This window comes from Alligator mississippiensis, chromosome 2, assembly GCF_030867095.1.
Source record: "Alligator mississippiensis isolate rAllMis1 chromosome 2, rAllMis1, whole genome shotgun sequence".
Lineage (NCBI taxonomy): Eukaryota > Metazoa > Chordata > Crocodylia > Alligatoridae > Alligator > Alligator mississippiensis.
The window spans coordinates 66063862-66082255 of NC_081825.1; the positions used below are offsets into that span (position 1 = coordinate 66063862).

An 18394-nucleotide genomic window follows, 5' to 3' on the forward strand; every position below is an offset into this window, starting at 1 on the left:
TCCCACTTCCATTCCTGAAGTGCGGTGCCTAGAACTGGACACAGTACTCCAGCTGTGGCCTCACCAACACCAAATAGAGGGGGAGGAGCACCTCTCTGGATCTGTTTGCAACACATTGGCTGATGCACTCCAGGGTTCTATTTGCAGCCCCAAGGTCACTAGGCCAGAAGCCTCTGCTGGCAGAGGTTTCCAGTTGGGAACTGGGTATTGGAGGGCTGGGGGTGGGAAGAAACCAGGTGGGCCTTGCTGCTGCAGCTGCTGGGTCCCGTTGCCCCTGGGTCCTGCCATTGGCTCCTCCTGCCAGCTCCTCCTGGGTTCTCCCACTGCTGGTGCCTTAGACAGGCAGCCACAGACAGATAAAAATTTTCTAAATTTTTTATGGGCCCCATGGGCTGGATAGAATGGCCTGGCCAGCTGGATTCAGCCCACAGGCCATATTTTGCCCACCCTTGGACTAAGGATTACTATTGCATTATATATTACAAAGCCCTCAAATGAACATAACCTAGAAGACAACAGATTAATTATGTGACATACATGAAGTAACAGAACTATAACGAATTTAAGCTCTGGTTTGAGGTTTTTGAGATACAAACTAGAATATTATACAACAATACCCTGTTCCATAAGGAAATAGAGCATGGAAATTGATTTGTTTTTAAAGCTGTGTTTTTCTTGTGATGTAATTTTAAGAAAACTGCTCCAGCAACACAGAAAAGGCCAGATTCATCACCAGTGTAAATGTATTGGATTCAGTAGATTTACACCAGGGATAAATTTGGCTTAGTCTTTTAAAAGGACTGAAGCCCAAGATTATATAATTGGGAAGGTTTCCAAGTGGTAATACTTCAATGTATATATTTTTTGTAAAAGCCATGACAAATACAAAGTTTCTTGGCAGATAGGAAAATTCAAACATTTTAATTTATTTTTGGGGAATTAGGGTAGATTTAGAACACACGCCCCCGAGGTAGGATTTACGCTTTACTATCATAGATTAAATATATTCACTAATGAGGTTTTCCAGCTGAAACCACAGAATGAGGAAATCCTTTAACTTCCTTAGCTAGTTAGAAATTTTCAGTTGGGTAGTTCTGGAACTAGAATCTCCCACCCCACCCCCTCTCCAAGCCCCATTTGATTTAACTTTGCAACATATCATAGCAGCAATGAAACATCTCAGTGGCTGTTAAGTGTCTGGGTAAAAAGAGGCACTATGAGAAATATGTTTTCCTGCAAGTTTTTTAAAGCTAGCAAATGAAATGGTAGGGCATGTCCAGATGAAAGTGGTCGTGCAGCCTGTGGCACTGCAAACACATTTGCAGTGCCACATACCAAACAGTCTGGTGTTCTCCACACCGCAAAGGTGTGCTGCCCAAACATGTATTGTGTTGGGGGTGGTTTTCACAGGTTTTTTGACCCCTAGATAGCCAGGGAGCAAAATAATGCAGGAAAAAACCCCAGAGCAATGCACAATCAGGCAGTGCACACTGCTGAAAAGCAGAGCTGGCCTGCCCACAGTCACGCTCCGTTGCCAGCCAGGCTCCATGCGGCAGAATCGCCACAGCTGCTGCCCCAGGAGACCCTCAGGACTCCAGGTAAAGCTGCTGGGGCCAGCACAGTGCTAGCCCCAGCCTCTCCTACCCAATCTAGGGTAACTTGCTCCATGCGAAAGCGCATGTGGCATGGGTGTTCCTTAGGGACAAGAAGCGGCGGTAGAAGCTGTCCCACCGCTATTTGTCTCTGGGGAACCAAACGTCTACACGTGTCTGGATGTGCCCATAGAGGTTGTCTCTAGTAGTTATAATCTGTAGGTTATAGTCTATAGAGGTTATAGTATATAGAAGATTCAGTAAACTAAGGACTGTGACAAGCGAAATAAGAATTATTAGGAAGAAAAACCCTTTCTTTAAGTGATTTTAAATGCCAGGTAAATATACTGGAAAAGCCTTGATCAAAGATGGAGATGCTTTAAAAACTCTATAGATATTTATAATTCAAGCTGAAATAGCCATCTCCCAGTGGGTGAGACTTAGTGGTCTGGGTAGTATTGATGAATTCATGTACAGGTCAGTCGCATCATACACACATTTAACTTATGTGAATTCAACTATATGCAGGGTGGGAGGGGGTCGGGGCTTGAGTTTGCATGTGGCGCTGCTGCTTACCTGGAGGCCCATTATGGCGGTGACGGCCACTGCCTCCAAAACCACCCGCTGTCGCCATGGAGCTGTGCCCAGAACTGTGTGGCCAGCCACCGGGTGACAGCGGCAGCGAGGTGATGGCCGGGCGGCATGCAGCCATCCCACCCTCACCCTGCGCTGCGCCGCTGCAGCCAGCCACACAGTTCTAAGCATGGTGTCACGTGCAAACTCAAGCCCTGCTCCCCCTCCCCCCCTGTGTGTAGTCACTGATTTTCACCTTACGTAATTTTCGCCCTACACGCTGACTTCAGAACCTAACCTCTGCGTAAAATGCGACTCCACTGTATAGCATATTTCATATTTAAATGGTGTTACATCACTCAGTAGAACATAGGTTCTGGGCCCTTGCAGTAGAATATTTCCCAAGAAGGGCAGGTACCTTCCAAAAGTAAACATTACCTGCCCTCCTTACATCATATAATCCATCCAGCATACGCCTATGGGAGGAAGAACGGGTGCAATTTGTGCCCTATGCCAGCAAGAGTCAATTAAATTAATTTCCAAGGAGTCATTCTGTAAACATCCCAAAGGAATACTTAACTATTTAAACTTTTACGAACTATCAAAATATAAACCACTCAAAGGATCCAGACTGACTACTGCTATGTAGGCAGAAAGCAGCCTCTATTCTAAAGAAATCTACTATCTGAATAGGCTCAAGTTATAACAACTAGGTGGGAAATGCAGCAGGAAAGAGGAGGGGAAGTCTTTAATGGGAACAAAGTATTGCATACGTAAATTTCAGGATGATGGTGGATTTGCTTGTTTATGGTTTCTATTAAGTAATATGTAGAAGATGTTAATGAATTATGCTTATGTGTTTTACATTAAAGAATACATTGAACGAAATATAAAAATATATCCTGGATTTAGGAACTGGAATTTAGGACTCTTCCCCTCCCAGCTTCTGGGTGGGCAGATACAAGCTGCTTTGTAGTGACTCCATTTGGCTAACTGTAGGAGTAACAATTAAAAGCCAAACTCTTTGGAATAGTATGCAAGCCTTGGAATAGTATGCAAGTCTGTGCTAGAGTAGCAAGACTGTGGTAATATGGTAAAGGAGGTATAAAATAGGGAAATTCCAAAAGGTTTCCTTTAAGGGAAAAGTAATTTATTTTTTCTGAATGGGTGCAAAGGGCTAATAAAATGTCAAAGCCCCAAATGTTTACGGCAGAATATTACATTCTTCTTACATACAAGTTGAACAAACAATTTAATTAACAGGAAATCATAATTTCTTAAACTCTCAGTTTATAAGCAGGTGGACTTTGGCTGAACATTGGAAATCTCGTTAATGTTTCCAGTTTTTAGCCACATTCTGAGGATACAATGAGCACGCTTAACCCCATGTATGACCAAACAGCAAATCACCAGCTTCCCTATAACCCTAAGAATCAAGCAGTATATTTAGCTGAGCATGACATTTTTTTCACAGCTCTTAGGACCATTTGTACAAGGTGCCCAGGGTTCACTTAGTACAGCTGGGCCACTTGTACAAAACTTATGAAAAATTATTGGTTGTGATGATTTAATTAATCTCTGATACAGCAACCTAATTTAGACTCAAAGACCAAGTCCAGACAAGTGAGCACATGCCTGCTGTGGTGTCTCAAAGCAGTTTGAGATGTCACAAAAAGCATGCTGGGAATGAAAAAATGCAAATATGCAGCATGGGCTCTAATTTTGATACCAGGAAATCCTGGTATTAAAACAACAACAACAAAATGCTGGGAAAAAGCAGCACTCCAGGAGGAACCAGAGGCTGGGTCCTCCAAAGAGACCTTCTGGCACCTGGGCAGAGCATCTCTATGCCGGCTCCCTTCCCCTGCTGCTCCAGTACTCTGCCTCAGCAGGCTGGAGCACATAGGAGTGGGGCAAGGCTGCGGCAGTGTCTGGGACCCAGGTTTTGCCCCAAGTAAGTAGGGATCTGGGGGTGGCAGAGATTATGGGGGTGGGGGGAACTGCTCAGTCGGGATGGGTCCCCCGCCCCCCCGCAGCAGCAGCAGCAGCAGCCATTGGGATTGTTTCATGTGCCCTGTCTGGGTAATCAAGGAACAGCTCCCTACTTATTATAAACAGTGTCTTTATTATATTAGTTTCTTACAGAGCTCTTATAGGGCTACTGTTCTCCCACAGCCTCTCTCTCATTTTTTCTGTCTCTTCCCCCTCACTTTCTGTTCCTCCTTCGGACCCCTCCTTTCTGTTGCTGCTGGTTTTGACTCTTGAGATCCATACACATTGTTACAGGGATGCTCATGGCCTGCTACTGGCAGAGCCCCCCAACAGCGCAGCGCAGCCCTGCCCATCTGAGACTTGGCGCTGCCTGTGCCACATGGAGCTGGCCTGGCCTGGGAGTGTGCACCTTTGGGCAGGACTGGGATGCTCTTGCTGTCACCCAGGGCCCCTGGCACCGCCCACAAGAGCTGCTTGCCCTCGGGCCGGGTCCTGCCTTCATGAAGCTAACCTGGCCTGTTGGTGCTCAGGGTACTTGGAGGCAGATGCTGACCTGGCCTAAGGGCAAGTTGCTCTTGCATGCAGTGCCAGGAGCCCAGGTGGCAGCAAGAGTGGTTTGGTCATGCCTGAAGGTGTGCCCCAGGCCAGGCCAACTCAACTCCTAAGTTCCTGAACTCCCACAGCCCCCCACACCCACACACACAGCCCCCCCCAACTCCTACATAATCCCCCCCACCCACAAACCCTATACCCACACCTACACCCACCCACAAACTGCTGCACCCCTCTCCCCAAACCTCACATCCCTCTCACAAATCTCATGCCCTGCATGCCCAGCCTCTGAACAGGATGGGACGGGATCTGCTGGATCTGATGCAGTCCCAGCCTGTGGGGGCTCCTGGTCCCAGGAGCCACTTGGGTGTGTGATGGGCTGAGGGGAGGGGTGGAGGTGCCATCAGGGATATGTGTGAGAAAGAGAGAGAGGTCAGGGGTGGGAGAGAGTTCCGGGTAGGAGAGGCCACCAGAGCCAGGCTTAGAGCCCCCCTGCCCCTTAAAGCAGGCTGTGCAGGGGGAGGCTGGCCTGGAAAGGAAGGGGCTTGCCCAGCCCAGTCCCTGAGCCCCAGTTAAGAGCTTCCCAGAAATGACATGGGGATCACTGGGGCCTGGGCACAGGGGCCTGGGCACAGGAAGCAGAACAGCAAGGGCTGGTACCACTCAGAGTCACAAAGCAGCAGGTGGAATAGCTGCAGCTGGACTCATGTCATGGGACAGAGCTGCTGCTGAGAGGGAGCTAGGGGGGGCAGGCAGGGGCTGTGGGTTAGGAGTGAGGGGCACCAGGGGGGCTGTGGGTTAGGAGTGAGCGGCAAAGGCAGGGGCAGGGCACCGGCATATCAGTGCTGTTCAGTGCCCTACATCCTGGTGAGAAAAGGGGGCAGGAGCAGCTCTGATTTTTCTATGATAAAAAAACCAAAAGCAAACACCAAAATGTATAGATATTTAGAGTTCATTTTATTATGGTGATAGAGGGACTGGTAGGCTTCCAAATTGCTTTAAAATTGTAAATATATCAATAAAACACTGCCCAACTGATCTTTCTATATATAGTAGCATTTCATTTTAATCACAGAAGAACATGGATGTTGGGTATCAGAGAATTTGCAATTTTTAAACAGGGAACACCAGGATCTCTGCTTGTGAAGCAAGTGGCGAGACCTGGGCAGAGAAGCCTGCCCAGGGCCAGCACCAAGGACCCAGCTGGAGGGCAGACAAGATGGCTGATCTGGCCATTTGGGGCTAGGAGGATGCACTTCGACAGTTCAGAGAGGTGGGCCACCACAACAAGCACATCTCCTGGGTGATAGCTGCCCAGATGGCAGAGTGGGGCCACCAGAAGACATGACAGCAGGTCCACATGAAGGCCAAGTGTGCAGACACAGCTCACTAGCACCTGGCTCAGAAGTGCAGGAGGCTCTGCTACAGTGCCCATATTACAGCCCAGACAGCTGTGCGGTCCCTGTTTGGATCTGGCAGGTGTGCAGCCATGGAGCCACAGGTCCAAGGGGGTGGATAATGTCATAGGTGGCAGCAAGTCACAGCCAGGCAGGACTGCTGCAGTGCGTAGAGTGTGCAAGGGCCACTTCAGGTTATGGCTGTTTCAGCTATTCAGCTAGCACAAGGGGTAGTGTCCCCAGCTACCAACTGGCTGGGCCTCAGAAGCTCCTGAGTGCAAGTAGCTCTGAGGTGCTCACTATGGTAGCTTTTTATACTGCTGGGACCAGCACAAGTGCTGACCCCAGCCTCTAGCTCCCCCTGGCCAAAGATCTGGGAGGAGCTGTTTGATGGTCAGTTTTGTCCTAAGTGGCACAATTTGCCCTAAAGTGTATGTTCAGGCACTTGTGCTGAGGCGCACATCTCTGGCACAAATTTGTGCTGCTGCTATTTGAGCTGCTGCTAGTGCACATGCCTGCATGTGTGGATGCACGCTCAAAGAGATTCAATCATGTAACAACAACGTTATCTCCCTTGGATTATTGCTGTTTTTGAGAGCTGTTTTCAGTTCATCTAAGAATTTCCAAGTAATCATTGCAGAAGAAAGAGACTGTATTGGGTTAAAGACAAATTAGGTCATATAACTGGGGTAGATAAACAGAGGGAACTTAGGCTCTGACCTTGGTCCGAAGATCCTGATGTGAGGAAGCACTGCACTAAGTTCCTGTATTTTCACATACCTGCTCACTTTGAGTGCCTCATTCTTTTGGATCCCCAGCTGGATCTCTTAAAAATAAAACCCCACAACTTCAAAATGAATGGGCACTGAATATTTAGGCTCTCAAGATTTTCTTTGGAGCTTTCTTTTCAATCATCAGTAATAGTAAAACAGTTCTTAATATGGCTGATAAAGGAGGTGGTTTAAAGTCACCTTTGTGTTTGCATCTTTGGACCTCTGGGGATAGCAGCTCAGTCCCTGGCGTGAATGAACAAAGCTTCTCTAAGGGTTCTCTAAATAGCCAAAGGGTCTGCAGAGAACAGTCTCTATGGGAAGGCTACAGTCTTTTTCCTTCTTCCTGCCCATTCACTCCTTGGAAGGGGGAATCCAAGCTGTTAGATTTTCTGATTATAGGGAAAGAATGGGTGGCAAAATTTTGGTGGATCTATGCCTCATTTAGTGGCCACTTATTTTTTACAGCCTAGTTTAGGATTTCTATTTTACCAATCCCCAAAGAGTTTCCTTCCTCTTCAAATTGCTATCAAAATAACTGAGTTCATAAAGACATTTCTCATAATCAAAGAGGGAGGCCTTTTTTGCTTGGCATATTGTTGCTAGCTAGTATAATGTTCTTTGTTAAATCATGAATGATACAGCATGACCCTTTTTATTTCCTTGCTTGTTCATTTAATTGGGTTGTATAATTTGTATCAAGTAATTTAAAACCATTCTGATCTACTTTGAGAACTACTGGTGTAGTTCCTACCTAATGTTTGAACAAATAAACTGGTCTTTGTTCTGTAATCTTGCAAGAATACTGGATTCCTCCAGGACATGTTCAAACCTGCAGAAGAAACAAATTAATCCAAGTAGGCAATGCCAGGCACAGAAAGGAACACTTGTAATTTCACTTTCAAATTGTACTAGTTCCTTCTCCAGCATCCATTTGAACTTGCTCTTTGAAAATAAAAATCTTACTTAATGAGGACAAACATATTATTGAGTTTGAATTAAAACAATTTGCAGGTCCATTTTAATGCAGGTGGAAGTTATTACACTTTTAAGACAGACCATAAAAAAGGGAGGGAAGAAACAGGTTAATAATAGTAAAAATAAAATGTACAGAAAAAAAATGTTTTGTGCAACCATGTTGCACATAAGCCTACAATACATTTTCTTATACTATTTCCAACAAGGAAAAGGGAAATAACTTTTACTCTCTGTTACATTATTGAACATTAATATTGAAATGTTAGCAACCTTAACAATTCTAGTTCAGCTGACAAGGATTGTTAACATAGCTGTAAGTTAAAAGGCTGTAGACATTTTACGGTAAACTCAATAAATCATTGAAGGTTTTATCAGTACAATCAGTACAAATTTAGGAGCAGGTTTTTTTCTGTATTCAAACCTTCCATGCCTTCCATTTACATTAAGTGTAATTTGATCAAGCTCAGTAGCTACATTAAGTATTTGTCCTTCCATTTTCCTCTGGAAAGTGCAAAAGGAATTACCACACTTTCTGTATATCATTCATGTATTTCCAGAGAATTAACATTCATAATTTCAGATTAAGGAAAGACATTTTTAAATTTCAATAGGAAATAAAATAAAATATAAGCTTGCATTAAGAATGCATTTATATGCTTTTGGAGGAAAAAAGAAGCTTTATTCTTAAGTGTAATTATAATACAGAGATTAATTGTGTGGGTGATACAGGATACCATACTGAGTTTAAGGAGGAAAAGGGGTTGTGAATACTTGCTGAAGGCTTTATTGGGTGTTAAGTATTGTGTACATATGTATATACATAGGTGTATCTTTTGGTCTTCTGTGGATTTTCTATTTGACTTGATCTATTAAATTATTCTACTACGTGCGTATAAATAGATTGTACACTGGTCTACCTGCAGTGATGCTACAGTCTGGGAATTTCCTATAGAAGGACTATTGATAGATAAATAGAATTACTTAGCTTTTAAAAGATTATTGTTATTACATAAGCACTAACCTAAGCCAAAAGTTCTTCTAAAACATATGGAAGCATTTGAGCATTGTGCCATTTTTTCCACTTATCAGCTTTCCTAATGAACTCATCAGTGTCTTACCTGGATTCCTTATTTCTATATCTCCTCTTTGCCAGAGTAAGGCAATGGACTCTGCACTTTGCAGTGCTACAGAAATAAAATGCTATGGGCAGGGGCTGATCTAGGGTGTGTGATGATGCAATTGTACCCCACTTTGGTTCTTCCTATGCTCACTTTGTCAGTGAAGCCCCATCTTTCCCATCCTGTCCTGCACAGCCTCTTCAGTCCTGTGATGAAAGTTGTCCTGCCTCTGTATGCTGTTCTCCTCCCCAGCCCTCAGCAAAAACACCCTGACTGCAGATAAGCTGACCAATCCAGTTTGCCAATTAGCCACTCACACAGTACACAGATCTGCACCCCCTTTTTGAAAATCCTAGATCCAATGTTAGCTATGAGCGTATAATTCACAGCCTCCTGGCTGGAACACTACAGAGTTGCCTCAAAGATATGCTCTCCAGCTAGGAGGCTGTTTCTTTTCTCCTCCTGTGTTATGTGAGTCTGTCAGCAAAACGACCACTGCAGAGAAGTTGCCTCCAGCTGATGCTGGTAGAAACAACAGCTGAGGCTGCCTCTCAGCTGCCACTGTGGGTGCACCAGCTGTTGGCAGTTCTCCTATAGTGCTGGAGGTGGCAGCTCTTCCCACTGCAGCCAACACTGCAGCGATGGTTGGTGTTCCTGCAGCGGTTGTAGCAGCAGGGTCCCAGCAAGGCTCCATGGCATCTTGCTGAAGCTCAGAAGCTGCCAGGGAGCCAGTTGCTCTCTATCCCTCCCCTTTGGAGGTCAGGAGGGATAGCAGAAGACAAGGATACTGACATAGATGGATATAGGATTTTGGAAAGGGGGTGCAGGTAGCATGGTGCATTGTTACATAATAAAATGCATATTTTCTCCATTTAAAAAGAAACAAGAAACTTTATGAATATGCTTGGGGTCTAAGACTATATTATTCAAGATCCAGGCAAAAGCAAACATAACTGGGTATGGAGGTGTTGACTGCTAGCATCAGGATAAGTCAGGCTCCTAGTTGGGAGGGGAGTACAACTGTTATGCCCCAGCCTGGCTACAGGCAGTATTGCTCCCTGCACCCACATGTGTGTCATACATGTGTGTCCCAACCTGGTGACCATCCTTCCTTATTTCCCAATGTATAATGTGTTGTACTACAAGGAATTTAAATGAGGATTAATGCTGAGCTGGACAGGACTCTATGTGGTGGGTAAAACCCTGATGCAACATATGAAAATCCCAATCTGTATTTTATGAGATTTTTGCTAGGACTTTTACAGAATTTCTGTTTTATGACTGATGGGGAATATAAGAACAGGACCTGAACCTTGTGTAACTTTCTTTTTTTTTGGCCATAGCTCCATGAACCCTTCTGAAACTAATGAGAGCCATCTTTGATTTATTTTGGAAGAAAATATTGGTAAAATCCTTGCATTCATCACATCTACATTTTAGCTTGGTTTACATCTCATATGAATTCCATCTTTTTGATTCCCATGCTTCAAGTAAATTTAATGTGACCAACTGGATGTGAGAATTCAGAATATGTATACTGTGTACATTGCAGATGCATTAGATAGCTTCCATTTTAAATTAACTCAGTTATGCCTGGTGCAATGGCAGAATGGAAGTGTTCAGATACTCTTCCCACTAACATAGGATTAGGGTTGGCAAGCTGGTGCATTGACTGGTCAAATATTGTCAACTGACTGGTCAATTGACTGCATATTTTTTGACCAAAGATCATAGCTATTTAACAAAAAACCTACATTTTTCTGTAATTTTCTTGACAGAAATATGACGTTTAATTGTTTTTTATACATTTCTTAATGGAAAATATGTGCTTTTTCTGTGCATTATTTAGACCCATTGGCAATTTTTGACTGATATTTGACAGGTCAACTGACTGAACTTTACTTGACTGGTCAAATATCCAACCCTACATAGGATAAATTAGAACTAGAGAACTGGTATAAAGATATGATATTGTATCTAAAGAGTATATATTAATTAATATCTTGAAAAAAGCTGATGACCCAAAAGTCATTCATTGCATGGCAAATGTACAGGAATCAATCAGGGTTTTACATGCAACATGCTGATAGTAGGATCAGGCAGAGCTGGTAGCATTGCTTATAGTTAATGCTGCCTGACACTTCTTCATAAAAAAAAGTGTTGGTTACAATTTGCCTAATTCTAACTGTTTGGGGTGACATTTTCCTTTCTGGCTTGTGTTTTGGGTTGAAGATTTTATGGGGGTAACTCCAACAAAAACTGTTTGGCCCCTTCCTAAACAAGATCAGGGCAAAACATTTTGTTTTCCCCCCTATTTGTTTCTTTTTTAAGTCTTACAACTCATTTAGTAAGCTGTAGCACCTCTGTGCTCTGAAACAGGAACGTGTCACATGGGTCACAGATTTGTGTTTTGCTATTCCTGTGGAAATCAGTCTGAAACGTGGACAAGTTACAAATCTGGGAACAATGTCAGTTTGTACGTGCTCAGTAGAAATTTATGAGATTTGGTAAATTTCCAGAGATTCTGTCTTCCCTGAGCTCTGTCTCTTGACTAAACAGGATATTTCCTGCACTGTTTCTGGATACTGCAGTCTGCTGTGGTAGCTGCCACCAAAACTGAGAACAGGAAAACACTACCTCATGCTTTCACTTCTCCCCTGACTGGGAGACAAGTACTGGTGGGAAGACTGTGTAATTCAACTGCAGAAGAAAGAGCAACCAGACTAGAGTGAGGGAAGAGGAAGGCAAAGGTGGAATTATATCAAAAGAAAAGACTAGGACTCAACAAAAAGATTCTGATAGGAAGCTGACAGTAGTTTGAAATTTAAGATTGGATGCAGAACCTGTGAGGGGGCAGGATACAGAAAGATTAGGGCTAGCTGAGCAGGAAAGTTGGGATAAAGAGGGGGAGAGGATAGTAGAAGAGGGATGAGGAGTATGAAGGACTATAATGGGAATTAAGACCAAAAGATCGGGACTCAGAGGAAATGCCTGAGAATAACTGGGGACAGGTCATTAGATTAGGAGCAACCATGAAGGATGTATCTTGAAACAGATTAGGTGAGGAGACAAAAAAGAGAGGAGAGAGATATCTTCATCAGAGGCATGCAAAAAAGAATAAGGGTACTAGGATATGGGAATGCTATTACCAGTACATCATTCTCTAGCATCTGGGATAGAACCCAGAATTCCTGAGTCCCATTGTTCTTCTGCTGCCTGTAAAACCCAGGGCCACACCTCTCTGGTGACCAGTCTACAAAATGAATTCTACCACCACCATTTACTCCATTAGCTGAAGTAGAAGAATTTGTGCTATAGCTCTCTAAAGGTTCCAATAAACCATGTGGTTTTCACTGTTTCATGATGGAGTTTCTATTTTTGCCTGCTTCTGTTTAAGAAAAAAAGAAAAGTATACAAAAAATGAGAAAAAGAATAAGCAGGATGGCATTCAAGCATTCAAAAGTTACAGAATACCAAAATTAAGTGTTCCCATGTTTTGCTTTGCTCTCCCTTGTTTATGTGCATTATGATGTAGTTCTTAATTACATATTCATATACCAGTTTTTCACACAAGCTTCCCACTTTATGCTGTGCACATGGTGCCTACTAATTCTAGGTGCCTGATCTTGGACACCAGTGGCCCTTTTCTTTCAGTGTCTTTTTGGAATGCCTTATTATGTTCAAAGTACAGATCTCACCAACTTCAGTTGCAGTTGTGAGTGCTTCCCATATCTGCAAATCAGATCAGAGCCTTGTCAAATATTCAAACATGAGGAACACATCGTTATAGCTTGTCTATACTACCAGTTCTCAGCTGCCATAGGTATACTAGATCAAGGGCCAGCAACGTTTTTGGGCAGAGTGCCAAACACCTGCAGCCTCAACTTGTAAGATGTTGGTGTGCCAGGGGTTGCCTACCTACCCCTGTACTAGACTTTTTTCTGGTGTAGCTAAGCCATCAAACCCATTTTCTAACAGTTTAGGTTCATTTATACTAGGTGTTTTACTAGGATAACTTTGCCAGGTAGAAAGTATGATCTTTTCACAGTTTTTAGCAATTTGGCTAGGCTGCTAAAACTTTGTAGTATAGACCAGGCCCTAATAGAATGGTTCTCAATCTTTTTATTCTCATGGAATCCCTTGATTCTCAAGGTATCCCTCAGAAAATGTCAGATCTTAGTTTACACTCATTTCTTGACTACAGAAAAATAATAGCACAGTTCTTCTGTTGCAAAGCATTTAGAAAGACAGGGCAGAATGGTTTTAACACTGTGAATTCCTATTTGAAATCTCTGGGTTTATCTTTTGAATCATGTTTGCATACATAACAGTGGAAACACAACGCCCTTGAAATTATCTCAAAGTGCCCCAGGGTGCTGTGGCACCCTGGTTGAGAATCACTGCCCTAATGATCAACTCTGAAAAGTTTGGTTTAAGTGACTTTCCCAGCACCACCTAGTAACACTGTGGCAGAGAGGAGCAGTATCCAGTTCTTTATGGTGACATTCAACTGCCACAACCCTGAGATCATCCTTTTTTGTTCTGTAGTCCTTTGCTGTATTCGTTACTCTTTCTCCCAGCACCCTCAACAAATACGTCAGGGGTTTTCACACAATTCCATTCTGCAAAGCCATGGCTCATTCCCAGAGCAGATCCATTTGGTACTCTGAATGAGGCAGTTTTAGGCTATGTACAGACATTCGGGGAGGTGAAGAGGAAGTTAGACAAAATTAAAAATAGCCACCTAATCTAAGGTAAGATGGCATGGAGGGCTAGCAGGGGGGCAAGCAGGCTTTGGGGGGAGACTGAGGGGGGCAGATAGCATCCACAAGGGGGCTTGGGAGAGTAAGTGGGGTCCACAGGGGGATGGGGAGGGGCAAGCAGGGTCTGTAGGAGGGATTGGGGGAAACGGGGGGGGGGCAAGTGTGGTCTGTGGGAGGCACTGTGAGGGGTTGGTGGGATCAGGGGGTTTGCAGGGTCTGCAGGGAGACCTGGGAGGATGGGAGAGCTCTTGCCGTCACGCTCCCAGAACAGGGGAAATTTTTAGCGCCCCAACTCCCCTCACCTCCAAACAACCCCCCTCTACTAAACCAGCCACACCCATCCCATCCACCCCTTCCTCTCACCCCCCAGACTTACTTCAATTGGCATGGGAGGTTGCTGGGCTGGGCTGGGGGCTGTTGGCTGGTCCAATGGTGGGGGGACCTGGCCATCTGGGGGTGAGGGGAGGCATCAGGAGAGCTAAAAATAACCTAGTGCCGGGGGGACAGGTAGGGAAAGGGCAGCCCCAGGGCTGGGGCCAGCAGCTGGGCTTTTGCAGCCCTAGGGCTGCACTGGGAACTGTAGAGAGGTTCAGTTAGATCGGTCTTGCTGGATCCGATCTAAGTTAGACTATCTTGAATGTACGCTTAACTTAGATCCAGTGGGCCATTTTTAGACTGATCTGTTTGGAATTTCTGTGCAGTTTGCACTTAGATCAACCTAAGTAGGGATCAAAGTGTAAGGTCCTCACCTGGGCAAACTCATTTAGATTGGGTGGCCATTTTTAATGAGATCTAACCTCCCCACATGTCTGTATATAGTCTTAAGGTTAACACAGATCTTTGTATATAATATTCATACTTTGATTTTTAAAACAATACAGTTGATCTATGTTGCAACATCTACCTGTTGTGCAAAGATTTAGGTAATTAAAAATCATTCTCAAGTGAAAAAATCCTAAAGAGCATGTGCCAAATCACCCTGCCCACCCCCATTGGCATTCCTACTGGCATAAGAAAATACGAGCTGGACATCTGGTACCAGCCTGATCTCTCATCTTCTCAGGATGTGCAGGTAGGTGGTGGTTCCACTCCTGCCATCCATCAGCAGTTCTGCCATTGTGCGCAGTTTTGAATCCTACAGTGTTTTCCAACACCATCCTCACTAGCAAGTCATAGGAATATGTCTCCTCCCTGAGCACTCCTGATGTTGTGGCCTCATTGTGCCTCTTGGGAGATGAAGTTGTTGCCACCTTTCAGATTCTACATCAATGGAAGCTGCCATGAACCCTGGATGAACGTTTGCCCTGCCTTTTTAAAAATCCCATATGTTTATTAATACAAGTCTTTGTATCTGCCGACTTACGGCCAGATTCTGCTCTCATTTGCATCTAAATAACACTGATTTGGATGAAATTACCTCAGATTTAAATCAGAAAAAAAACTGCCTGTTGACTTAATTTGTTAAAAGATTAACTGGATAAATCACCTTAACTAAATACTTAAACAACATTGGGCTCAAAGTCGGCTGGTCTGACCTTCATGACAACAGATTTCAGAGAATACCACCACCCACGCCATGTGTACCAAACAATTCCATTGTCTGTTTTTGCGGTATAAGGTCCTTTGTAGTACACACCATTCAAGTTGGCAGAGTGACACCTGGTGGGAAAGAAGGGCAAACATAAAGACAATAAACAAATCTGGTTTGTTTAAAAAGCACAGAGATTTGCAGTTCTTTCATGAGCCAAAAATTCACTATGTTGATGAGTAACTAGTTTGACAGCTGCAGAAATTTGCATTTGCATTTGGGAGGCTCAAAGTCATTAAACAATAAAGGTCTAATTGGATCACAATTGCAAGTGTTCTCAGCTGCATCAAAACAGAAGTTCTTTTTGTTACTCAGCTCCCCTCCTTTAACACTTTTAGTTCCCTGATACTTTTCCTTCTATCTGCATTTTCTTTCAATGGATAATGGCTTCCAGATTTGTTAGGATCATACCTAGCCATAAGGACATGGGGCAATGAAAAGTTTGTGAAAGTAATTATGTGGGTTTTTTGTTCATTGTTTTGGCATAACAGTACTAAATCCTACATTTATTGCCAACGCGTGGGTTCTGTTATTAAAAAACCTGAGAATAAATCAGTGATAAGTGGGGGATTTTATATTTATTGAGGGGAAAACAAGGAAATCTCACTGCAAGTTAAGCATATACATTCTGGCCATTCTCTAATAGCTGCATTATCTGAGTTGCCATACTACCTGCCTATCAAAATGTATCCTTCTCTGACTCTTTAATACACTGGAATAACAAAATTACATTTTTAAATGTGAAAGGAATACTTCACCGCACCATGGCACTATCCTTGCATTAATTTTATTTCTATAAGGGAGGAAAAAGTTGGGATGATTATGTGACCGTATGGAAAGTGAGTTTCTTTTTTATTATATTATAGTGAGTCAATTAATCTGTAGATTCCATACCAGATTATTGCAACTTCTAAGTCAGTATTTTGGTACTAGTGTCTAGTTGTCAGACCTCATGGTGGATGTCAAAATCAGATTTTAGGCAGGATTAAAAAAAACAAACAAGCCAAAATGAACCTTAAGGATAGAGTTAATAGCAAGCCTGGGTGTATGCTCTCTGGGTATATTTGCACTTAATTAGTAACAGTTACTAAGAGGTGAAATAGAAGCAGGAATAAAAACTGAATCTGCAGAGAAAAGATAATTCTTATGTATGTTGTTGTCCATTATAAGCACTTTTTAAAGTGAACCATGGCTATAAACTAGTTGAATGTTGAATGATCAGCAGATATCAGTGTTGTTTTTTTTAATAATCAACTGGTAAAAAAACTAGGAAGATCTGTACATCATAGATTCCATACTGCAGAGGCAGTTTATTTTATTTCCACAAAGCAAGGTTTCCTTAGTACAGTCAGAGATATGGTTACTGGCAAGTAACTAGGAGCTGGAGTTCTCTATTGCCTCTCATTCAATTTCCTTCTTTTCATGGAAACGGAGGCACATTGATTTAATCAAAAAAGTGGCATGAGCCAAGAATAATAATTCTTAAATTGGCGCTGTGAGACGAGACAAAAACACACAAGTAGTTAACAGTCTAGACCCAGATAGAATTAGATATGTAGAAGAAACACATAAATTAATATGGTAGGCCTTTGATTAATGCAGAGTAAAACAAAAAAACCAAAAACCAAAAAATCCCATAAAGATGTTTTTAAGTCACTCTGCCAAAATTGGCAGGCCCGTATATTCCTATTTCCATTTTACTGTCCTGATCTATTAACTGCTTAAAGAATTTAATACCAAGGAAATGAAGTAACATCATTGGCAACCTGCATGTTTGATTCGGAACATAGCTGTTGTAAGATAAAGGAGAGTCAGACCCATAGCTACAATAGGAACTAGCATTCAAGAGCTTTCCATCATTGGTATTTATATGACATAAATCACTGTACTATATTAGGTGACAAGAGCTGTGAAACATTACCATATAGTTATTTCCACAAAGGTATATTTCTTCTGCCTGAGCCAAGCAGACATAATAAAAAAATTATTCTGAGGAAAAATGGACAGAGTTAAATAACTGTCACTTGCGATTCATCATACATGAGCCCTGTGGCATATTACAGTCCTAAGCAATTTTAGGATGCGATGTTCCTCTGAAGTCTCTGGAAGTTCTGATTTAATTGGAAATGGTATCACAACCATGGCTTTGTCCCCACTTTTGTAATTTCAGCTTTAATAAAATCTGAAACTCAATCTACATGTGATTTTCCTATGACTTCTAGTAGCATGACACATCCATTATGCTGATTCACCTTTTTGGAATATGCCAAATAGGTACAATTAATTTTGAAACAGACTAACAAAGTGACTACAATTGTGGGATGGGCAAAATGGTAGCTCATGCCAGAGGCTGTACTCCATATCCCAGCAGCCCCTGGCCGTGTAGCTGCAGCTGTGACAGCACGCGGTCAGGGTTTCCATGGAGACCAGTCCCAGCAGCACAGGCAGTGTGCACATCTGGGCAAGGAGCTGCTCCAGGGCCAGGGCTGGGATCTTGTGGCAGTAGCAGTGTGGTCTGGAGCTGGGGCACAGCCACAATCCACTGCCTGCATACCCTGCCCATGGCATGTGGGCAGTAGATCATAGCTCTGCCCCTGCTCCGGAACATGCCTTCACCGCCACATGATCCAGGTCCCAGAGCAGCTCTCTGCTCAGCCACATGCCCTGCCAGCACTGTTGGGGCCGGTCTCCATGGAAACCCTGGCCCTGTGCTGTCATGGTCCTCTGGTCTTCTGGTCTGCTTCTCTGGTCTTCTTGGAAACCAGCCAGATGACACAAGGGCTGCTGGGAAATGGAGTCCACCATGGGCCCAATCTGGCCTGAGGATCAGACTTTGCCTGTGCATATATAGCTACCTCATTTCACCAAAGGAAACTGGTACTGAATTCTAGGAGTTGGGGGGTTAAAAGCAGAAATAGCAGGTGACGTACAGAATGGAGCTGATCCATTGTGGCAGCTTGTGCCAAGTAAACTCAGATAAAAAAAAGATATTAATGTGGTTCTTCCAACTGTATTTTATAGCAGTCTTCCACAACTATATTGCAGAGCCGCACTTGGCTACATTTCTTATT

General features: G+C 43.4%; 1 protein-coding gene across 5 annotated transcripts in view; it reads right to left on the bottom strand.

Annotated features, from left to right (window-relative positions):
- Positions 1-7860: 7860 nt before the first annotated feature.
- The window catches only part of FGL1 (fibrinogen like 1), a 95585-nt gene continuing 85051 nt past the window's right edge, over positions 7861-18394 (bottom strand). For all 5 annotated transcript variants that reach the window (XM_019481304.2, XM_059721803.1, XM_019481306.2 and 2 more), the window contains one exon: positions 7861-15394. In XM_019481304.2, the coding sequence (XP_019336849.1) occupies positions 15235-15394 (160 nt within the window). In that variant the 3' untranslated portion in view covers positions 7861-15234. The remainder of the gene's footprint in view (positions 15395-18394) is intronic.